The following is a 25620-nucleotide window of genomic DNA, read 5'->3' as shown; positions in this document are numbered from 1 at the left end:
AACCCTCGCCCACAGACCTCCCAGCCCCCACCCCAGCTTCTGCCGCTCCATCCCGGACTTCATCACCCCCTAGCTATTGACTCCAACCACTACATCTTCTTGGGTGACCTTAAGTTCCACCTAGAAAACCTTGATGACACCACCTCCACCATGCTTCCCGATAATTGAGTGCCATCAGCCTCCCTCAACTAGGCACCACCCACACGCACAGAGCAGGACATACCCTGGACCCCATCTTCTTCACCGACGACCGCCAAATTCACCCACACCATTCAGCTGACTTGGACTGACCACAGCATTGTACACTTCACCACGCGTATCACCCTGACAGTTCCCCCGACTCACCAATGCCGCAACTGGGTCAAGGTCACAGAACCCCTCTGGACCTTGAACTCAACGTCCAAAACCTCTCCCACTGGATCCCTTCAGTCGCCGACGCCATCGCCCCATGAAGAACACCACCAACAGCAGAACCGCCAAACACCCCTGAGCTGCAGATCATCAAGCAGCACTGCAAGAAACTAGAAGGACACTGGCGATCCAACTAGACCCCCGCCAACCTCGACTCCAACAGATCCGCCCTCAACAACTATCACCACCGTCTCAGAGAAACAAAGAAAGAAGCTCTCAACTCCTGCTTCAAGCGAGCACCAACTGCAGCAAGGAACTCTCCAGCACCGTCAAAGAATTCTCCTGCCCCTCTGCGACTCAGAAGATGATCTGCCTCTCACAAGCCCTCTGCCACATCCTAGGATACCACTTTCACCACAAGATCTCCGACATCTACAGCAACTTCGATCCCCAACCTACCAACCAAATTGACCTCCGCACCCAAACCAACGCCTCCCACCCCCAACGACTGGAATCAGCTCTCCGCAGAAGACACCATGTCCATCATGAGCTCCATACACTCCGGGTCTCCCACAGACCCCTTCCCGTACCACATCTACAAACTAGGAAGAGCGGTAATCGCACACCGCCTCGCCGAACACCTCAATTCCTCCATTACTACAGACACCGTACCCAAACCCTGTAAGCACGCTGAGGTCAAGCCCATCCTGAAGAAGCCCACAATCAACCCCAACGAGCTAAGAAACTACCACCCTATTTCACTCCTCCCCTTCCTTGCCAAAGTTTTAGAAATGTCCATCAACGGTCAGCGCATGGACCACGTCGAAGAAAACAACCTGCTCGTCCCTTCTCCATCCGGCTTCCAACCCAATCACAGTACCGAGACCGCCCTGATCGCAGCAATCGACATCAGCCGCCTTCCCGAGCTAGGCCCACATCCTCCTCAACCTATTAGTAGCATTCAAAACCGCGCCCACCACACCCTAGACACCAGACTTCACCACATAGGCATCCAGGGCAACGCACTCAACTGGATCTCCTCCTTTCTCTCTGGCTGAACCCAGAGAATCTACCTACCACCCTTTGCATCCGCATCCAAAGACGACATCTGTGGCATCCCCCAGGGATTCTCCCTCGGCCCCACCCTCTTCTACACCTACATAATGCCTCTACACCTACATAATGCCTCCACCGTACCCTAGTGCGGCGCCTCAGCAACGTCGGAATCCAGGAGAAGGCACTGGAATGGATCATCTCGTTCCTCGCCGGAAGGACACAGAGAGTCCGCCTCCCCCCGTTCAGATCAGAAGCCACCGAAGTCATCTGCGGCGTTCCCCAAGGCTCCTCGCTCAGCCCAACCCTCTTCAACATCTACATGAGCCCCCTCGCAGCCATCGCACGCCAACACAACCTCAACATCATCTCCTACGCCGACGACACGCAGCTGATCCTCTCCCTCACCAACGACCCCGCCACCGCCAGAGCCAACCTACACGAAGGGATGACAGACGTAGCCAAGTGGATGATGAACAGCCGCCTGAAACTGAATTCGGACAAGACGGAAGTCCTCATCCTGGGTTCTTCACCCTCCGCCTGGGACGACTCCTGGTGGCCCCCCGCCCTGGGCAACGCACCCAAACCAACAGACCACGCACGCAACCTGGGCTTCATCCTGGACTCCTCCCTCTCCATGACCAGACAAGTCACCGCCGTCTCCTTGTCGTGCTTCAACATCCTGCGCATGCTACGTAAGATCTTCCGGTGGATCCCCACCGAGACCAGGAAGACGGTCACCCAGGCCCTCGTCACCAGCCGTCTGGACTACGGCAACTCCCTCTACGCCGGAACCACCGCCAAACTCCAGAAGAGACTCCAGCGGATTCAGAACGCCTCTGCACGACTCATCCTGGACATCCCCCGACGCAACCACATCTCCGGACACCTGAGAGATCTGCACTGGCTCCCGGTCAATAAGAGAATCACCTTCTGTCTCCTCACCCACGCACACAAAGCCCTACACAACCAAGGCCCAGGATACCTCAACAGCCGCCTCAACTTCTACGCCCCCACACGCCAGCTTCGATCGACCGGCCACGCCCTCACCTCCGTCCCCCGCATCCGAAGAGCCACCACTGGAGGAAGGTCCTTCTCCTACCTGGCCGCCAACACTTGAAACTCCCTCCCGACCCACCTCCGCCTGACCCAGGACCACCTTGCCTTCAGGAAGCAGCTCAAGACCTGGCTGTTCGAGCAGTAGCGGACCCCCCCTCCCCTAGCGCCTTGAGACCCTCCGGGTGAGTAGTGCGCTATATAAATGCTTTGATTGATTGATTGATTGACATCACCATCACTCACGGCCTCAACATCCTCTCCTACGCCAACCACTCCCAGCTCATCCTATCCATCACAGAAGATGCGACACTACAAGAGCCAACTTCCAAAACACCATGACTGACATCGCCACATGGATGAAGATCAACTGCCTTAAACTCTACTCTGACAAGACGGAGGTCATCCTCTTCTGGAAGAATCCCTCCCCTTTGGGTGACTCCTGGTGGCCACCAAAATTCTCCCCCTCACCCACGCACGCAACCTCTGAATCATCCTGGACGCCAAGCTGACCATGAAGCAACAGATCAACATCGTCTCCTCTTTCTGCTTCCTCACTCTCCCCATGCCCCTCAAAATTTTCAGAGTGATACCTCTCTCATCCAGGAAGACAGTCACCCAGACTCTCATCTCCAGCCAACTCTATTATGGCAACACCCTCTACGCCGGAACCACCAAACATCCAGATCATTAAGAACTCGGTGGCAAGACTCATCCTCAACCTCCCCAGAAGAACTTCAAGCGTCTCACCCACGCCTACGAAGCCCTCCACAAGACTGGATCTGCATTCCTCAACAACCACATGACATTCCACCAACCCACAAGAGATCTTCCATCCTCTACCCTCGCCTTGGCCCACCTTCCCCGCATTTGCCACAGCCGCTGTGGATGCCGCTCCTTCTCCGATCTCGCCACCAAGTCTTGAAACGACCTCCACCTGCGCTTCTCCCCATCTCTGAAGGACTTCAGGAAGCAGCTCAAGACTGGGCTCTTCGACCGCCACTACCCGCAACTGAGGCTTGCACCAGACTCCATCGCCTGGAGACCCCCTGGGTTGACAAGCCACGTTCTGCAAGACTCATTGATTGATTGATTGAGTAGGTCTCAAAAGACAAGACCTTTTGCTTTGCCAATGCTTCCTACTACTTGAAGAGGTAGGAAATAAAATGCATGTCAATAAAGAGGAAGGAGCCCTGGAACTCACATGGACACGCCTTTCCTAGAGCCAGGTAAGTAGAGGAGAGAAACAAGGGGCAGGTATTACAGCTGAAGGTGTGGGGTATGGGAAGATACTTGGAGTGGAAGGTACTTGGGGAGTGGCTGGCAGGCATCTGTTAAGGATAATTCAGAGCTGAGGAGATGTTAAGAGTTCTGGTCAACGTTACAAGGAATGTGTTTTAAGATTAGGGTGGTTAAGTGTAGTGGGTAATGGAGATGAAAGGCAATGGGTCATGTGGAAAGGGGGGGCTTGTGCATCAGGTAGTAAAGGAAAAAATATGGCCAAGCAGGGAAGGGAAAATGCAAGGTAAAAGAGGGGGAAGGTAAAATTGATGGAGGGGCCCTGTGAGTGTCAGATAAAGGGCATGGTGAGTGGGATGTTAGCAGAAGTAATGGGGCATAGTATATAGTTTGGTTAGTTTTTAATGGGAAAAGTAAGGGGCAGTAGAGAATTGAAGTCTGTTGTGCAAAGTTGGAGTACATTTTATGAGGGATGAAACATGAATGCTGTGGCAGGGACTGGAGTGTGTGGTCTGTAATGTTGCAACATATAGATTTTGGGTTATGTGGGAATCCCTTATGATCTGTGGGACTGTGCGACTGGATGTTGAGAAACTTTCCCTGCTCAAGATTGAATAACTTTTATGTCCGTTTCAGTTGCCCTAGTCCTATGTGTTGGTCTCCCTCCTTTCTGGAGTTGACCCACACATTGAAGCTTTTTGGCTTACCCTTCAGTAGATCGGTTATTCTTCCTGCTATGAACCCACCATTGCAAATACAGTTATGTTTAAACAACAGTTTGCTGCCTTCAGTGTCATCTAGTTTTCAATAGAAAATTTGCAACACAAATGTGGAAGATACAGCATCAATCTTGACAGACTGCTATAAACGATGGCAATTTGCATTGGTCATTATTGTATGTAAAGGTATCGGTGAACGATTAGGATTGTCATTGCTTGTTTTACTGATGCTACACAGCTGGAAATCTTATTTCTTTGGACTTTGTTTGAATGACAATTATACCTGTATTCCTTATAAAATTATGTGCTTGAAATTAGGTTTAAATATCATAAGTACATGTTATTTTTTATGCTTTGTTGCACTATTTCACTATTAACTTTTAAGTCTCAAACCTGGCAATTGTCCACCTCTCCTATTAATCGCAGCATGTTTTGTACCTCATTTGCCCTCTTTTTTCTCTCGAATAGGCACCATGTTGAGTGGGAGCCATACCCTCCATTGCTTGTCATTTCAGGTTTGGCAGACTGTGGTATTTAGAGGCAACAGCTGTGCAGCAGTGCGCAAGGGACGCACCTTGTGCATGCTGAAGGCAAGCATGTTGATACTGTGACTGTACTGGCCTGCGGGACCCCTAGAGAACATGGTCCTCATCACACTCTTTACACCATCTAACATACTATAATATGACTCTAAACTTAACGGTCTTGGATCAGGTCACTAAGAAAGGCATTAAAGCTCCAACTGAACCTTCTACTAAGGAGGAGCTTCCAGAGTTTCATCTTAGATGTACCCCCCTTAATGTTGGATCTTTACCAAATTATCAGAAGAATTTCATATGCTGCTTGAAGGATTTAAATGGGATCCATTTTTGTTAGCAGAAACTTGGTTGTTCCTCTTATATTGAAGGGAATGCATTGGTAGGAAAGTCACATTGGTTTAGGAACTCATTTTAACTTTGCAAAAATGGTAATGCAAGGCGGTTACCATGAGAAAATTATAGTTTTATGATTTTCCCTCTCATCTTCAACTAATGTGTACTTTGTCTTAGTCTATCAACTTATCTTTTTCTCCTTGTAGGCCAATGAATGTCACTTAGGTACAACCAATGGCATGGACTGACCATACCTTAATTCAGTTAGATATTTCTCATCTTGTTATGATCAGAGTTAAATACCATCGAATGAAGATGAATCACTCATTTTCCTAAAGAATGATGAACAAAGAAGTAGACGGAAAACTATTACTACACCATTATGCTTCTTCCACTTCTACTATCTTCCTTTTCAAGCACATGCCTTTAGGCTCTTACTTCTGCTCATAAAGCTGTTATGCCTCAATCAAAGCAATTAATTTGATGCTCAAGACCAGGCAATCAGTGGTTTACGTCTACTGTGAGAGAGAAAAGTTTATTTGTGAGACATGCTGAAAGAAAATACTGTATCACTTATAAAGAAGAATCTTGTGCTGTCTATAAGACAGAAGTAACACTTTATTAAGTATGCTTGCAGCAGGAATAGTCAACCCTTTACAGAAAGAACTATCACATGACAAGAATTCCCCTTATGCCATTTTTAAAGTAGCAATTGTGTTTCCAAAGCCAGAATGGGACAAAGACTCGCCCCTGATTTTCCAGGAATTCTGTGAGTCTTGAACTATTTTCCACAAACAAAAGCATACATTAAAAACCATATTAAGGGGCAGCTCACGCACAGCAACAGTTCATTCCAAACCCTTCGCTTTTTGGAGAAGCAATTGTGCTCAATACTACCCAGCCTTTTACTGAAGACTATGTATCGAAACGTCTGCTTTCTATGAAGTATGGTTCTTCCAACAATCCCTGTTGGTCAGCGGAACTTCAAACGTTAGCTGAGTCTGCCACCCCTGTTATCACATAATTGCCAATCATGTCCTTTTGCGAAGGCCTGATGCCTGGCTGCTGAAAGCATACAATCATAAAACCACTCTCTTGGGGAGAGGATATGGTCTAACGGTTAGGGACGTCGACCTCCAATTTGGGTAACCGGGTTTGAATCTTGGCAAGAACGTGCAACATCCTGTGATTCTGGGCCAATCACTTAATCTCCCTGTGCCTAACGAAAATGAATATGTCCTTATGTAACGCAACTGGTGCACATGTAAAGTACTCTGATACCTTCTCGTCAACTTTGCGCTATATAAAACTCCGGGAAAAAAAGTAAGAACACTAGTAATGATGTAAACTATAGATCTATCACTTCATTCCCTGCAATTGCAAAGATTGGTGAAATATATCTGGCCCACTGACTAACATCTCTCCTTGAGGCCTACTATGGCCACAGAATATGCGCCTATCTCAGTCATGTGCTGGGTACTCAACAAGTCTCTTTCTCTTTAATCACTCCAATGCCTTCGATAGGGTGGACTAATACATATTGGTACATCGACAGGAGCCAGTACGGGTAGCAAGTGTTAACATAACCTCCACCATCTCCCTTTTCATTCAAATGTTTCTGTGGTCACGTACGAGGTAGCCCAGGGATGCTCCTTATTGTCAAATCCATTTAATATATATATGTGATCCTTGTCAGTCAATATAAGATTGTTTGGACTATATTCGGTCTCATATGCAGGCGATACACAGATTATTTTGAAGTTCTATAGATCTTCAACTGAGCTCTATCTAGTGTTGTTTCATTGCTATTCAAGATTGAATTAGTAAACGTTTCATTAAAGTTAGTACTCGAAAAACTGAAGTGAGGATTCCAATACATGAAACCTTTTCTTTTGGCCTAACCATAACGGACACCAACCTAATGTTTTCCAAAGTCAAAATCTTAAGCTTTCTAATGGACAAATACGTGGATGAAAAGCATTCTTTGTCCAAGCTCCCCAATTATGGACAAAGTTACCTCTTCTATTAATACTCTTATGATTAATGGGTTAACTCAGTCCTAGTGCCAAGAAACCTTCAGGTGCTTGTTGCACATATAGTAATATTAATGTATTCATGGATTGGGCGGTTGTGCTTCCTGGTTATAGGAGAAGCTCCTTTCCACTGGCCTTCAAAGTTCCAGTACACTAATTTCTTTGTAACACATTGCCATTCTGTGGTAATGAAACATTCCAAGCTATTCAACTACAGGTCACCTCTTTGTTTACTAATATCCCTGTATCGTTTGATTTCTCCTCGGGATCAAGGCATGGGAAAAAACACTCGTTAAGCATGTTTTCACTTGTTAATGTTAATGTTTGACATCAGTGATTATACACAAAAACTTATAATAATGGCATAATCTAACGGCAACAAGACTTTAATTGTACCCTTTTCCCATCTTGTAAAATTTTCTTATTGTACTAAGTGGATATCACAGAATGGTTGATGAAGCTGAAGGAGAGCTTGTATTAAGAAGTTAACTCGCACTCTTCCCCTCCAAAGTTTCTTCTCTGATGGCAAACAACCTGCACTCATTGACACATATATAGGAATGTATACATCTAGTTCTGACTTGTCTTTTAATATGTTTTTTTCCCAAATATGTATAGCTGTGATGACTGTGGCATTGAGGGTTGTATTTAGGACTGTGGTTAGGAGCGACCTATTCTATTACTATTCCTTTTTGCCTGGGGGCAGAATAATTCGCTGGACAAATGCAAAGTGCACAGCATTGGGATTGAGGATAAGGATTGTATTTTAGTTACTTTGTTCTGTACATTGGTACCAAGTTAGTCAAAGGTTGGTCTTCAGAATAGTTTGTCAAATTCATAGGAAGGCATCACAGTGTGTATCTTAATAAGCCTCAATTTATGAACTAGCTTGTCAATTATATTCCTATCACCAAGCCATATTCAACAACGTAATTCCAGATTTACTCCCAGGATCTTAAATTAGTTACCAATATGTATTAGTCTTGATGATTCTCGTGAAAAAATGTAATTTTATTTTTGTTTCTGCTAAAGGCAGGCAAATCTGGGTGGGGCGGTGCCACAACGAGGGCAGAAGGAGAAGTGCACACTGTAAGTGCGCCAAAAAATGTGGCCGGCTGTCTAAGGCTAGCTAAACTGTCATGCGGACTTTGATCTCTCTCCACCTGAGCTGTTTTGTACAGTCGGGTGGAGTAGAGGCACATGCTCCTAGGACCTGAGTGAGCGTAAGCAAGCCCGCTCAGGTCAATAACAGCACTGCTCTCATGAGAGCAGCTTCTTGATTGGCATCTAGGAGCCTGTGCAGTGTGCAGGGACCGGAGCAGAAGAACCCAGAGACGGCGGCTGGCAGCGCAGCAGGCGGTAAGTGCTTTTTTAAAATTTATTATATGATCCCTACCCCCCACACCTCCTGCTCCTCCACCTCACCACTTGCTGAGAAGGGGAGCCGCTACTGACATGAATGTTGATTCACTAAATCTCCAGGGGTCGTGGAGGTGACACAACACACCCTTGACCTTAATACCATCACAGGAAATGACATCATCATGACCTTTGACCATATATCATTACAGGAAGTAAGGCTACAACCTTTAGGGTACTTATTAGGTAATCCTTGGGAACTCAACTCCTTTCTCTTTATATTATATAAAAAGAGAATATAGTGCTACAGAACACTGATAATACTGATACCGTAACGTGTTCACACCACAAAGAGACATAACTTAATGGTTCTACCAGTGTAAAGCGCATTAGGATATCTATTAATGGATCATATGAAGTATTTAAGTTCACATGTATTAATTGACATACAAATTATATTAAATATGAATATATTATTCCAGATTGCCAATATATTATTCCAGATTGCCAATACAATTTGGTTGCTGATCATTTACAAAGTTTTTTCAGTTGTGCAACTCCAAAAGGTAAAGGTGTTTTTAAGCACACAATTTTTCATGTATTAACAATAATGAAGCAAAGTAGTAACTTGTAAAAGAATTTGTTTGCTTTGCAGTTAATATTTACTTAATTAGAAGAATATGCATTGCACTGCTGAAATTATTTATTTTACAAAACCTAAATGTAACGCCCTGGTCCTAGAGAAAGCTGCAGAAAGAAAACAAGGATCATTAAAATGCCCCCTCCCCCAACATCCCCCCATATGCCATTGGTGCCCTCTTAGGCAAAAAACACCATGCAATAGGCCAGTGCCACACTCTTTCCATTAGTGCTGTCCATTTACCATTGGTGATCTTTATGTCAAATATTACCTATTGTATGTTAGGCCCAAACTTTGGCCATGGTTGCCTTGCCCACAGTATGCCTAAATTGTTCTCTATTAAGTAAGGAATTACCATTAGCCAGTGCTACCATTTTGCAATGTGTACTCCTAAGCCAAGAATTTCCTCCAATACTCCAGCGACCGCAATTTTTCATTGGTGTCCCCATATGCCAGGTATAACTCTAGTCTCAGTATCATGCTAAGAATTATCTCATGTATGCTAGCCCAAGCATTTTGCTATTTTGCCTTCAGAATGCCAGGGCCAACTGCAGATTTGCAAGCATGACACCACATTCTCCCCCATACTCACTTACATTAACTCACTCCTTCACTCTCACTCGGATATATTCAGAAATTAACATACACTCACCTGGACTCACACATTCTACCTCAGTCCTACGTATTCTCACAATGGCTCACTTATTCTTTTGCACTGGGTCTAAATCACAGTTTGTCTTACTCCTACTTTCTCATTGCCTCAAACACACTTACACAGTCTTATTCTTGTTAATTTATTCCCACTTATTCCCACTCACTATGAAGCATTAATTCTCACTTACAGTAACATTCATTCACTGTAACTCACTCACATATTAATGGCCATTAACACTGACTCACACTCTCTAGCAGTCTGCACACTCATATTTATTCATTTTCACAAACTCACCCTCACTTCCAGTACCTCCCTCACTCACTAATGCTCACTCACTCTAACTCACTTAAAGCCTCGGTCTCACTCTTTCTCACTCACTACCAGTCACTCACTTTCTCACTTTAACACATACAAGCTCACGCATACTCTCTCACACAAACACACACTCACAATCGCGCACAGACAAAACATAAATTTGAAGGCATTTACCATAACTCAACTATTAGCAGCCGTGGCCCGTGGAGGGAGTTCCGGTGGGGCAGGAAGGTGGGGCGGGGGAGGGGCAGAGTGGAGGCTGCTAAAAACCGGAATATGGATAATTGGAGGTAAATAAACAATTTAATAAATAAAACGAATTTCGTAGAGCGCCCTGCATCGCAAAATGTGTTGCAGCACGCGCTACAAAATTCGTTTTATTAATTAAATTGTTTACTTACCTCCAATTATCCATATTCCGGGTTTTAGCACCCCTCAACCCTGCCCCTCCCCCACCCCGCCTTTCTGCCCCAAAGGAACTCCCTCCACGGGCCGTGGCTGACTATTAGTGAATATCTTGATCCAGCTCTCTGCGCTACATTTTTTATTACACTAACAGAAAATAAAAAGCTATTCATTATTAGTATACTAAAAGTGGTCAGAAAATAAGGGGGTACTGCCCGATACCCATGAGGAAGATTATTGATTACACTTTTTCTTTTTTACATGTTTCCCTCTTGCTCCCTCTATGTGTCTTTCTGAGTTCTCTCACACCAGTCTCTGTTTATTACTTCTCTTACTACTGCATCCTCACCTTCCACTCTTTTTGAACTTTGTCTCACCTCTCTCTCACCTATTACCTCTCTCAGATGTCTCTTTCTCACATGTCCACCCTCTCTTTCTAGACTTTATCTTTTTCACACTTCTCTCTTCCTCTGATTCTCTTTCTCTTAGCTGCGCCTTTCACATTTTTCCACCTTTCACATCTCTCACTTGTGTTTTCCTTTCTGTCTCTCTACTCTTTTTTGCCTTTTGCTGTTATTTCCCACCTTTCTATTGGTGTGGTGTCTCCTCTAGCTCTCTTCTAGTCTCTCTACTTTCCCAGTTCATCTATTAACTCTTCCTTTTCCATCCCTCTGTTCTGACAATGCGTGAGAGATTGAGAGCTACTTAGACTCCTTTCTTGCCGGCCCTCTCAACCAGCAACAATAAATCAATTATGTTGCAAATGCTATTTTCGGTTTAAGGACACCCCTTTACAACAGGCTGCAAAGACCGCTCATATCAGGGCCCCCAGTTCACCAATGTTAGTAACATATTGTTTCATTGCAGTGTCAGTTTCATTGCTGCTGAGTTTATTCCTGTCAGCCAAAGGTCCCAGTCTTCTGTAGGATATGAAAGTTTAACAAGCATGCATCAATTTCGCCTATGTGATGAATAAAAAGATGTTTTTTTCAATCATTTCCGGATCGAAGGAAAGAGCTCCCTGACAAACATTACAGAAGTGGAGAGGATGTGGTACAGTGGTCAGACTTGCTGACTAGAGAGCTGGGGATCCCAGTTCAAGTCGCAGCATCCTGTAATTCTGGGCAAATCACGTAATCTCTCCGGGTGATAAATTGCACTAAATAAATCCGCTGCAAAACAAACAAGCAGAAAGAGGCAAAGCTTTATCAAAGAAATTGTTCTACCTAAGCGATGTTATCAGTAATTTGGCTACGGGAAACTGATAATAGAAGCAGAGATGAAAAAGTTTTGGCAAATGCAGGAAAATATGCTACAGCCAATACAAAATTAGGGATGTGTATGTGGCAAGCACAGGAACCAAAGAAAAGCTAGGGGGGGATGTAAGCCCCTTTAAAGATTTATATTAAAACCAATAGATTTCGCAAGCACAGCGCAATTGCTGGGCAGCCGAAATCTATAAGGTGTTTTGTTCCTGGCTCTGCTGTAAAAATGCCTTATGCCAGGAGTCGCAATTCCTGTGCCAGGGCTTGCAGGTGTCACAGTAGCTACCCCTGGCAACCCCTAAATAATATCCATAAATACACAAAATTAGTACTTTAGACTATCGCCTGCATCAGTTCCTGCATATTCATTTATATAGCTTTAATCTGGCCAGGCTAATCCTTCTTGTCAGAAGTTCTGTCCAATTCTTAGACATTCACAGGAATGTACTCCCTATGTCTCTATGCCTTTTTTGAATGGAGAGATTCAGTGCCGAAAAAATAGCCTTCAAACGCTTGTACCTGTCTTCGTCCTCTGCTTCGGCCTTGAAGGCAGTCTGGAATGACTCAGTGATTATATGGCACTTATATTTCACCTGCCTTGGGCTCTTTTTACCATGGACCTGTAATTATTATTTGTCAGCAATTGAGGCATATGGGAATATTGTTAAAGTATGCCCTCCTATAGATTCAGTTGTCAAGGTTATTTCAGATTTTTGCATCAGCCGGGCAGTCTCGATGATTACTTTTCTTTTCTACGTCAATGGCTATGAAGCAGTAGATAGAAACTCGATGTAAGCTTGTGTGCTGCGTGCTCAGGGTGTTATATTGTGTGTGGAAATCCAATTAGTCTGGAAGGGACTTTTTGAGAGCCTCCTCCCCCTCTTGTGGATTGTATCCCCTATGGTTAGACCACTAAATCATTTGAATCCTAGCACACCAATATGCTTTTATCATCTTCCTTAAACAATTGTTTTTTCTGCCAGACATAGATATGCCAGAAGGGGATCCAATCACACCTTCTGTACACACTTCTCAGAACCATGGAGTGGAAAGTAAGCAGGAGGCTGGACATTGGAATCTACAAGGGCATGTGGGCATGATGTGCACCCCATGATGTTGCAGATTTTCAGATTGCTAATGTTTATTTTCCTATCTTGCTATTGACTACTGCAAGATTCACACTAGTTTGAGTTGTAAGGTATTATAAATTAAGTATATATAAGTTTGAGTGAATATACATTGAGGATAACTATGAACTCATGGTGTGACAACTGTTATAAATTTGAGGAAAATTGTACAAAGATATTTCAGGGCTGGTGTTTCAGGGAGAAACCCCGATAAAATGGCTGAGTTTGTAAACACTGTGCAAAATCAATTGCACAGAAAAACATTAAGTTGAGGAAAATGAAGTTGCAGACAAATCCTTGAGGCAATAGAAATATATATGAGGGTTCATTGAAAAGGAAGGGTGCAGGAGATAATGGTGTCATCTGAGAGAATGTTGCTAGTATCTGATGCTTCTCTAGAGTATTGCAGCTAATTTCTACAGAACATAGACATGACTAGGAGTGTATCATTCACACAGATCTCCAAGATATCAGATTTATTGAGGACCTTTATGCTTGAGAGTGCACAGCTCTGCTTTGCACATTTACTGCATTTATGAAGCTACACCCTTCTGGGTGGACATGCTTTCTAATCCTCTTGTTCATTGAGATCATACAGCAAGGACAGTCGCCTGAATCTAAGAAGTATTATTGTATTGGCTGTTATTATTGTCAAAATAAACAGAGATAGAGACAGTCTAGCCTCATATTGACTGTTCATTAGATGCCTCAAGCAAATCTTCTGCAAAAGTTTTCTCGCACTTTTTCCTAATTTACAGTTTTGTTAAATTTAATTCTGGTGGAACAAACTAGTTTTTGCAAATGACCAATCAATTTTTGTTTTTGCATCAATTATTCCAATACTATATTAGGCAAGCAGATGGGGTGGGGGAGTGATTATGTAGATTTTCGATGGGTGTTTAACGGAGTGTAACACCTAGCCTTACAGGAAATGTAAGTATTGGAAGGTTACCTTGTTGCTCCACTGCAAAACGTGTTGCTGATGTAAACCTAAAATAGAACATGCGTTGTCATGCAGTGTGGTGGCAAGCATATTAAATAAGGATTAGGTACTAGACACTGGATTGATTAGAATTTATATTATAGAGCTCTCCCATATAATGTTTATACTGTGTATTGCCTTGTGGCGAAAATAGAAAACTGGAATTCTGCTATATTTATAGTAGATGATGTATTCATTTGTAGCTACACTCTGGTGGTGTGTCTCCAATTTATTTATTTAATTTTATTTATTTAATTTTATTTATTTATTTAATGCGATTTTATAGAGCGCGAACTTTACCCGAAGATGTCAGAGCGCTTTACATAAGAACCAGTTGCAAAACATAAGGACTAAGGATTACCTGCGTTAGATAAAAGATACAAACAGAAAAAATTGCAAATGTACAAGATGTAAAGTCACACAAGGAAGAGATACAAACAGAAAGAAAAATTGCAAATGTACAAATAGTAAAGTCACTCAAGGAAGAGATACGAATGGATATACTCTAAGAGTCACATAGGAATGGTATGTTTCCAATGATTGGTGTAAACTTTGAAATCTGTGCAAGAGAAAATTCTTCTCCTAAAAATAAATCATATTACTTGGGGAAAAAACGGACAAAGCATAAATTCTGTTGACTAGATAGCACACATCTCCAGAGGGCTGCTTCCATTATCCAAAGGATTTATTCTGCTGTATTATAAAGAGCAGTACATTTAGGTACTTTCATTTTTAAACATTTATATTGTGATTCCTTTGTCACTCTGTTAGTATTTTATAATGAGAAAATCAATTTAAAGAATTAAAGGCTATCTGAGAATTCTAGCAAAAGTAGTATACAACTTCTCCCTTATACCCCTCTATTGCCTAGTTTGCTGTACTTGGCTATTGTATATAAACATCCATGGGCTAGAATGGCCTATCCTATTTTGGCCAAGTTAGGAAGAAAACCATATTGCACTAAGCCTGAGGAAATGTATATGTTGCTGAACTATTTGCAACATCTGAAATGGATAAATCTATTCAGGCAAAACTACATTTCACACTGGCACTGTCGCAGGGATTCTGCTCCTACACAGAACTGTGCACAGAGACTCAGGACCTCAGTGAATTGTGGTGTACCAAAAAACTCATCTTAGTGCCTAGAAACCCTAACCAGCTAGCATCGGTGTCTTATTAGCTCTTCGTCCTAATGCAAAGGAACCAATGATTAGAACAACCAAGAACATGCGACTTAGGTTATACTCAGGAATGGTGGGAAGCGAGAACACTCTTTCGTTTTACTCTCATACCAGTCCACAACAGGATTAAAAAGAGACATGGGTATGGTTAAAGTATTTATTTTAACGACTTGCTTTAAGATGCAGTATCTTTGCTAACATAAGCAGACATATGATTAGAAATATTATGATCAGCATTGCTACAATTCCATAAAACACAAAGGGAGAAATCATATTACAATGATGGTGAAAATAGGTCCTACAGCACCTAGTAAATCACCCTCCCTAGCTAGGAATTATGTTTTATAAAATATAGAAGGTCTCTTAGGTTTGTGTTGGGGACCCCATACCTCTAGAATCAGCAGGAAGGGATCACATCAGGATCTGCAAAAGCCCTCTGTCTCTCTGGAAAAGCGGGATTCTTCTAAGTGTCTGAAATCATGCTTACAATGCATTATTAAAGACGCCAGAATCACGTTGGTTTGCATCTGCATGTATGTTATGGTTAAAACGTGAGCCGGTCAGCCCAAACAACAGCTACCTTGTTATGATAACCTTGGAGGCTTTTAGCACTCCGTATGCAGACTAGAGTCACGATGTAAGTCTAGGGATGCTGAAAACAAGCCATTCTCATGTGAAGCATTTCACGCAGCCTAATTTGCATCAACAGTTATATGCAGTGTTGTGTGCAAAAGCAGCAAAAAGGTAAAATGGCGTTTAAACTTCTAATAAGCCTAGGCTAGGCTAACATAGCAATGAGCGCAACAAGGCCCAGCCCACACTACAGCACCCGATTGTTTCTCTTGGTACTAAACACCTGTTGCTGTCAACTATATGAAGGATAATTTTTTTTTATGTGTTTTGCTTCTCAAGTCACCATGGAGATAGTCTACGTTTACACGAGAAAAAGGAGCGAATTTGGCCGACAATGCAACTTCTCTGACCGGCCAGCCGAGCTCCATGTTGACATACTTCCAGATCCAGGCCAGGCTGCCAACTATATTGACAGAAATCCGTGCGACATTGCAATCCAGTGTGCATATGACATGTCTGAACATGAGGTAACTTCAACTAACTTTGGGAAACGTTTACAAATGGGAAACTGGGCATTGCACAGACCTAGAGTTGGAGGAATGAAATTGTGTGCTCTTCTCCCTCTCCCTGTCTCACTACCTTCCCTTGGTGTTTGTAAATTAAATATATAGGACATCAGCTGTTCTATCCACATGTTGTTGTGTCTTATCCCAGAATGATCATTTGTGTTTTTTGTTCAAAGCTGTATACAGAGAACAAATCTACGTATCTAGATATTGTGAGTGTAATTTCCATCTGAATGTTTTGAATATTTTGTCGCATAGGGCTTTGAATCAAAAACAGTCATGCAATCCATAACTAACCCACCAAATGGATTACTCATGGCATCACATTATTTATAATAATATATAAAGACACCTAAAAGGTAAAGTAATTAAAAACAACACATCATCAAACCAATTATTAATGTTACATTCATGCTGGTCTCTGCAAAGTGCAGGGTAATGTGATATATAATATCATCAGTTCTGTTTCATTTAGAGTGACGTCTTGAGCATTGCGTTTGATGTGGGGTTATTTCAATGGTTCTTAGTTTTTAATTTGTAACAATAACTGTACTTTGACTGTGCTCCTTCCCCCCACTAGACTGTAACAGCTGTCACACATATAGTGGCCAACAGAAGCTTTCATTGAGGTTATATATTTTCAACTGCGTTTTATTTCCATGACCTATTCTCTGCCTGCGATACAAAAGGGGATGATGGACGCAGCGTTTGAGCAAATCAAACACTCACCCCCATTCAACTGATCTGGGTTTAATCCATCACCATTCTTAAGCCCACTCAGCCACCCCATTTCAGACATGGCTATATGCAAATCAGTCTGACCCTGTGCCTCATGGGAACAGTCCAGCCCGAACTGCCAAGCCATGTCTTCCATGGACTGGAAACAAGCATCCTGGGACCGGTTTCGGATTCATAATCCTCATCAGCCAGGCTAGCAAAGTGCAGGGTAATGTGATATATAATATCATCAGTTCTGTTTCATTTAGGGTGACGTCTTGAGCATTGCGTTTGATGTGGGGTTATTTCAATGGTTCTTAGTTTTTACTTTGTAACAATAACTGTACTTTGACTGTGCTCCTTCCCCCCACTAGACTGTAACAGCTGTCACACATATAGTGGCCAACAGAAGCTTTCATTGAGGTTATATATTTTCAACTGCGTTTTATTTCCATGACCTATTCTCTGCCTGCGATACAAAAGGGGATGATGGACGCAGCGTTTGAGCAAATCAAACACTCACCCCCAGTCAACTGATCTGGGTTTAATCCATCACCATTCTTAAGCCCACTCAGCCACCCCATTTCAGACATGGCTATATGCAAATCAGTCTGACCCTGTGCCTCATGGGAACAGTCCAGCCCGAACTGCCAAGCCATGTCTTCCATGGACTGGAAACAAGCATCCTGGGACCGGTTTCGGATTCATAATCCTCATCAGCCAGGCTAGCAAAGTGCAGGGTAATGTGATATATAATATCATCAGTTCTGTTTCATTTAGGGTGACGTCTTGAGCATTGCGTTTGATGTGGGGTTATTTCAATGGTTCTTAGTTTTTACTTTGTAACAATAACTGTACTTTGACTGTGCTCCTTCCCCCCACTAGACTGTAACAGCTGTCACACATATAGTGGCCAACAGGAGCTTTCATTGAGGTTATATATTTTCAACTGCGTTTTATTTCCATGACCTATTCTCTGCCTGCATCAGTCAGAAGAGTGTTCTGAATCAGAACACTCTTCTATGAGGATGGAAGCATACATGCTTATTCATTTTGTGTTCATTTTCAGATTTCTTTGTGACAAACCAGTGTACTATTGCCAGAAGTTTTGTGGTCTATTGCCATTTTACTTATAAAAGTATCTTCAATTACCGATTGATTCCGGAGTGTTGTCATTGTGCTTTGCATAGAGGATTTTCACCAGCACAAACTCCAGCGTTTTGACCTAATATTGTCTGTATTCCGAAATGTAATTTCTCCTGTTGCATTCTCTTATTCAGTGCCAAGACGAACACTGGGGGAAACGAGAGCGTTACAAATACACATATTATGTTGATATGTTTTTCTCCTATTCAAGACGCATCCTGTCCTTCCAGTGAGAAACTGCTGCAAAATCTGCAGAACTCAATCCAGGAACTAGGAAGATGGTTTGCCGTCATGCACGTCACTTTATATTTCCTACATTTGTATAGAGCACATTTCCATTTCCATTACATTCTATATCTACTGGCTGTCAATAATTTGCATTTCCACACAGCTCTGGTATTTTGGGCAGAACTGACTGTGGTTTGCAGAATCTGCTCTTTTATGTTTTGAGTGGTTGATTCTTTGATGGTGAGTGTGCTCGACAGTGTAGTAAAGGTGTGGCGCATTGTGTGCAGTTCCTACTTCCAAAGGGAGCGAGATCTGCTTTTGACGTACTTGTAAACCACTGGGTTCAATATGTGTTGTCTGCCTTGGTATAGTTATTTATTTCGTGCCTGTGGTGTCTATTGTAGTTGTTTTTTTGAATTTGTTTATGTTATATTTTGATATGTTTCATCAACGTACACATGCGTATGCCATACGGAGCAAACATAACTTAATGGACCCCACCCGCAAACTTATCATTTGTGCACAACTACAAAATGCAGTAATCACATCTGGAAATTATTCATATTATCAGTAGTCACTTACAATGAAAAAGTTTCATTATATACCTTTGAGTTCCCAGGCAGCGCCACTTCAAGGCAGGTGCCTGCTTAGGCAGGCCTAGCATTGTTGAAGTGGTCCCACCATGTTTCCTAAAGCTTTGCATGCTTTTTGGGACAGCCCCTTGACTTATTCACTGATTCTTCCACAAGTGCACAATAGTTGACACCCCTCAGCCGCTCCTCCATGGTACGCTAATGATGCTGCACAATATATCTTTTGGCTACTATACATCTGATACCCACTAGCAGCTTGTGGCCTATGTGGCTGTCCCAACCAGGGAACAGTTTTGGGCCTCTTTCTCTAGAGAAGCCAACCACCGGCTCTAGTGTATTAAAAATGCAAGAACAGTATCTCTGTGTGATTGAACATGCCCAGATCACGTGTAGTGAGGTGCCTCTTTCTGTTTTACATCACTGACAGGAGCAGTCACATCTTTGTCCCATTTTCCTTAAATTGTCTGGTGTAAAATAAATTCTGTGAATACTTGAACTCGATAAGATGTAATCTAGTGGAATCACCAGTTACCCTTGCTGCCATTTTTTGCCTTAACCCATTCCTCCTCGTGTAAACAAACCCTCTAGGTCGTGGCCTCACTTTTTCTTCTTTTTAAAAAAAATGTGTTTATTGAAATTTCATAATGTATACATAAAAAAAGTTAATACAGGCCATTACACTACCGCATTCATCATCCAAGTGATACAAAAGGAAAAAATATACATTAACATTTACTGTGCATAAGTACATTTGTTGCAGCAAAGATAAAGTAGGACACATGTAATCTATACCCCTAAGTAGTAGTGTTTGCACTTAGATAGTCTGTTAAATACTTCCAGTAATCTTTCGGTCTGGAGCGAGCAGGTAGTTCTTCTTCATATGTTTGTAGCGTATCTTGACAGTGGGTCATATCACATAGCCATTGCTGGATTGTAGGCACAGTTTTGCTTTCCCAGCACATGGAGACTCTTCGTTTGGCGAGCAACAGTGCTACCATACAAAACTTTCTTTTCATAGCCCGGACAACGTTCAATAACCCCAAGAGACAAATGCGAATGCTGCAGTTAATGTCAATGCCCACCATTTCTGCCTCTACAGAGGTGACTTGTTCCCAGTAGGAACGTATCTTCAAACAATGCCATGCTAAATGAATGAAGTCAGCTGGATCGAGACCACATCGCTTACAGCTCGCCTCTGATCGGAGACCATATCTGTTAAGTTTCATATGCGTATAATACGTTTGATGCAAATATTTAAAATGGACAAGTCGTAAGTTGCCGTTAGGTGTGAGCATTTGGATCAGAGTGCATGTAGTCTGCCAATCCGCCTCCGTCAGGGGGACTTCTAGTACCTCATTCCATCATTCCATGGTTTTGTGAGTGTTGTAAGGTATTTCAGTTTGCGCTACAGTGTATTACCAGGAAACTAGGTGTGTGGTGTTTGGGGAGGTAATGATGAGCTGTAAGGTGTCGAGTTGTAGCAGCTCATTTGGATAGCTTGGATATAACTTTTTGATCGCCCCCTGTAGTCTATGATAGGTGAAGTGGAACAATAGTGTTTGATTCCGTATATACGATAAGTCCTGTGTTGTTTTGAACCTCCCGTTATTCTATAGGTCTCCTACTGTATCCAGTCCTACTTGACTCAGGAGTCCGATACCCACCTCTTCGCTAGTTACATATATCTCAGAGTGGAAATGCAGGTGGAGGGCCGGAGCATAGAGGGACAAGGGGCTGTAACAAAAAGCATGCAAAGCTTTAGGAAACATGGTGGGACCACTTCAACAATGCTAGGCCTGCCTAAGCAGGCACCTGCCTTGAAGTAGCGCTGCCTGGGAACTCAAAGGTATATAATGAAAACTTTTTCATTGTAAGTGACTACTGATAATATGAATAATTTCCAGATGTGATTACTGCATTTTGTAGTTGTGCACAAATGATAATCGACCCAGCCGTTGCCATGCATCATTAGTGGCATCAATGGTGTTAATGTCTTTAGCGTGTAGGGGTGGTCGGCGGTGTGTAATAATTGCAGTTAGAGCTATTGGTAGAGCATCCCCTTCCTCTACAGCCGTGTGTGTCAGGTACGGAATCTTATGATACCAGTATTTGGCATACTGTGCTTGGGCACATAGAGAGTATAAGAGAAAGTTCGGCACGCAGAGTCCCCCTCTGGTGTATGGTAAGGTCAAAGTGAGTAATTCAATACATGCCTTTTTGCCAGCCCATATCAACTTAAGCACTACTGAGGATATTCGTTTGAAAACTTCTCTGGGAGGGTGAATTGGGATGTTGTTGACAAGGTAAAGGAGTTTGGGGAGCAGCACCATTTTCACAATTGCTATTCAATCAGAAATTGACAACGGCAATTGTATCCAGCGATTCACTTTGTCATCTAATGAAGATAACACTCTACCATAATTAGTTCTTATAACAATTTCCGGGTCTCTGTGGTACCACACTCCAAGGTATTTAACGGGATCCTCTTGCCACTCTAGTGGAAATTCAGTAGTGTGCGGCAGGGTGGGTTCAGTTAAGGGGATGATAGAGGACTTATCCCAATTTATTTGGAGGCCAGAGTGCCCTCCGAATTTAATATACTCACGCAATAGTGGTGCTAGATGTTGTTCAGGGTCGCGAACATATTGTAGCATGTCATCCGCGTAGAGTGAAATATTTAAGGGTCTACCTGGAAACTGCAATGCAGAGGGGCGATGTTGCTGTCTGACCTTGCAGGCAAGCGGTTCAAGGGCGAGGGCGAACAATAAAGGGGATAATGGACACCCTTGCCTCGTCCCACGTTCTATATTTATTACGTCAGAGACATAGCCATTGATCTGTATTCTGGCCACTGGCTGCGTGTATAAAAGCTTAATCCACTGTGTAAATATTGGAGGAAAACCCATCCTGTTAAGCACTGTTATGATGTATTACCACTCAATGGAGTCAAATGCCTTGGCGGCATCTAACATGACCGCCACAGCTTTGGTGCTTGGGACTAGATAATGGGACAGTGCGAACAACGTTCGGGTATTATGCGTGGTGGCTCTAGATGGTATAACCACAACTATGGGACACCCCTGAGGAAAGTTGCCTGAGGATTCAGAGGTCAGAGTTGTTGGCCTCTGTGAGATATTACAACTTTAAATTACTACATTGTTCGACAACTTTGGGCAGGTTATCCACCGAGTTTTTGTTGATAAAAACTGAATCCAAGAAAGAGGAATTCTTGGACTTAGTCCAGCCCCCGCTTGCAAGGAAATTATACTCTCAATTGAGACATGGTTCCTTGCCTATTAGGGCACTAACTTCTAAATGGGCCAATTCAAATGAGGGTAGTTGCCCTGCTTGTAACAATGGCAGAGAGGACATTGCGCATGTTATGTTCTCTGCCCAGCATATAGTATAATTCGGAGATGTTGGCTGATGCCGCTGTGTAGAAATTTGGGACTCAGACAATGCACACAGGCCTGTAGAGTTTTAACATTTGATACCTCCCCCCCTATTGTTTTCTCTGTTTCCCGTTTCCTGTATGGTATGTGGCGTAGAAGAACTGTTTTTGTTAATAGGAATCAATTGCCCCCTTCTTCTGATAACTCACTGTTTAATAATTCTTTTTAAAAACTGTTTTTATCTATGTATTTTATCATTGTGCTTGTACATATTTTATCTGCACTTTTATGGTCAATGACCGAAATAAAGTTATCAAAAGAAAAAATGGTATAAAACCAGCCTGGTCTGGGAGGACCAGGACTGTCATGAGTGGCTGCAGCCTTGTTGCAAGTATCTTGGCTAAAATCTTAGAGTCCACATTGATTAAAGATAAAGGCGGTATGAGTCACATCTGTCGGGATCTTTAGCTGGTTTTAATAGTGCTATCACCACAGCTTCTCGCAGCGTTGGCGGAAGTATACCTTTCTCAAAGGCTGCACGAAACATCGCAACCAGTCGGGGTGCCAGTATATCCATGGAAGTTTTATAAAATTCGCCTGTAAAGCCATCTGGGCCTGGGGCTTTTCCGTTCGGCAATGACTTAATTATCTCTGATACCTCCTCTACAGTACAGATAAATAGGCCCTCTGCGCGTCCGATAGCCACGCAATGGCTACATCTTCGAGGTATGTAAATATTTCGGCAGGTGACACAGTTGGTTGAGATTTGTATAGTTTGCTATAGGTGGTGACAAACCCTTGCAAAATTTCCATCGGATCTGAACAGATGGAGCCTCTCTCGTCCCATATCTGCAACACGGCCTGGGATCTACGTCCTTCACAAATTTTGGATGCCAGCACCCTCCCTGGCCTGCCACCTTCACCAAACGCTCTAGCTGTAGGACGCTTGTGAATATATTTAACCTCATCTACAGCAAAGGCTTGATATTCAGTGAGGGTCTTTCGTATCTCCTTCAGCATGGAGGTGTCACGAGTTTGTACATACTGATTCTCTAGCAATTTCAGTTTTGTCTCGCAGCGTGCCAGTTGTACTCGGATATCCCGCAATATCCCCACTGTGGTACTTATGCAGCCCCCTCGCAATGTGGCTTTGAAAGCCTCCCAAAGAAGGCATGGATCGTCTGTGGATTGTTGATTCAATTGAAAGTAATCTGTTATAGCCTTGGCTATAGTATCGGTGTATATTGAGTCTGTAAGGGCAGTGGCATTAAACTTCCAGCTGTATGGGGGCGGTGTGTAATGCGGTATGCGAAGGGACAATATGATGGGATTGTGGTCTGATAGGGTTTTAGGCATATGCTTAATTCCTGTAGTCCACAATAGTGTTGTGTCTGATCCTAGCCAGTAATCGATACAGGACCAGCTGCCATGTGCTGCTGAGGTGTGTGTTGCTTTGCTAATCCCCGGATTGTGTGCCCTCCATATATCGTGTAAATTCAGATTGGCCATAATGTCAAGTACTTTAGTCCGTGCTTTTCTGTGGGGTTCAGTGGTCATCCCTGATCTGTCTAGGTTATCATCTAAGGCAAGGTTCAGGTCACCGCCCCAAATCAGTGTTCGGTCTGATTTCTCATGTAAGTGTTGCCATATCTCGTGGTAGAAGTAAGGTGCATCAACATTTGGTCCGTAAGTATTTATAAAGGTTAACCGTTGTCCTCTCAATTTCCCTGTAATTATCAGATAGCGCCTCTGGCTGTCGTTTATCATGTTCTCAACTGTAAAGTTCGTGCCTTTTTTTACCAGGATCGAGACCCCCTAGAATAAGAAGAGTACACGGAATTATGTGTTGATTCGGCCCATCGTCTGACAATATGAGTATGTGTATGTGGGGCAATGTGAGTTTCTTGCAACATCGCAATGTCGATATGCCATCTATCCATACATGCAAACAGTTGCCTTATTTTCTTTGGATTAGGAAATCCGCGTATGTTCCATGTAAGCAAATTTAAAAACAGTCTACCTTGCATGTTGTTGGTCATATTCGACATAGGTATAGAAAAATTAAACTACATAAGTTCCTTATGCATTGTCCTCCAACAGTGCAGACAAAGTAATGTGCACACGTAAATGTTGCAACATAAGTAATACTTTCATCTTGGATTTCAGCAATGCATCTCAAGTGCTGTGGCCCATTAAACAAAACATAAACCCCACCCCTTCACCCCCCCACCCACATCAGCAGCCCAATCCTGCCGAAGCCATATCCCATCCCTAAAACTCCAAAGGGTCATTAACTGTATGAGGAATACCCATGTAGGGGTCCGCCTAGGGCGTACAACACCATCCAAGTAAATGGATGTGGACAGACCATAAGTTGGTCATTGGCATAACCTACGGAATTCATAGTAGAATAGAATTAACAGAACTTTAAGTACTTCGAAACAGTACAACCGAACATTATATAGCACGTAATACCATACGTCGAAATATATGGCTTATGTTTAGATTTGTCTTTACTTCCTCCAAATGCTACACGTGTAAAATCTGGCCGGGGTACATAAAATGTGGCGCTCTCACAGACATGGGTGGCTTCGCGCAAGAGTCGCAAGCGTCCGACACATCAATCATCCATGTAAAACCTATACAACATCAGTCAACACTTTCAGTGGTAAATGGACAGTCGTAAGATGCCAATATCCCTATTCAAGAGATAATGGCCATATTTTGGACCTTAAGTACCACAGGTCTGCATAGACCACAACATCCGATATAGTGTCTCTGATCACTCTGATGTCTGGGTCTAGTTCGTATTGACCTTCCCATTCACTATGGGGAGCCGCATTGGTCACAGGCAAAGTCTGATAGTCCTGTGTACCTCACATTCTCATTGAGCAGTGTTGCAGTTCAAAGTCTCATGGACCTTAAATGTATGTGTAATGTACATTGTGGTCACTTTCCACCAGTGTATAAAACACGGCAATGTTCAAAAGTTAATGAGTGATTGTAAGTTAGACTTACCGCTAGTGGAGTGGCTTACTTCTGACAGTCTTGGGGTATCGGATGCCAGTCTATCAATAGGTTGTAGTGCAGCTAACCTATTTGCGAAGGTAGTGGCCGTCGGAGGCTTTACAGCATTTGTCGCTCAGTCCGAAC

At 43.1% G+C, this 25620-nt stretch overlaps 1 protein-coding gene across 20 annotated transcripts in view; it reads left to right on the top strand.

The window, feature by feature from the left end:
• DNAI2 (dynein axonemal intermediate chain 2) overlaps positions 1–25620 on the top strand; it is a 375814-nt gene that overhangs the window by 24835 nt on the left and 325359 nt on the right. For all 20 annotated transcript variants that reach the window (XM_078654258.1, XM_078654257.1, XM_078654254.1 and 17 more), the window contains exon 2: positions 16165–16352. In XM_078654258.1, coding sequence (XP_078510384.1) covers positions 16170–16352 — 183 coding nt within the window. In that variant the 5' untranslated portion in view covers positions 16165–16169. The remainder of the gene's footprint in view (positions 1–16164; positions 16353–25620) is intronic.

This window comes from Lissotriton helveticus, chromosome 7, assembly GCF_964261635.1.
Source record: "Lissotriton helveticus chromosome 7, aLisHel1.1, whole genome shotgun sequence".
In the NCBI taxonomy this organism is placed as follows: domain Eukaryota; kingdom Metazoa; phylum Chordata; class Amphibia; order Caudata; family Salamandridae; genus Lissotriton; species Lissotriton helveticus.
The sequence above is the reverse complement of the archived record's forward strand: the minus strand, read 5'-3'. Positions and strand labels throughout refer to the sequence as shown.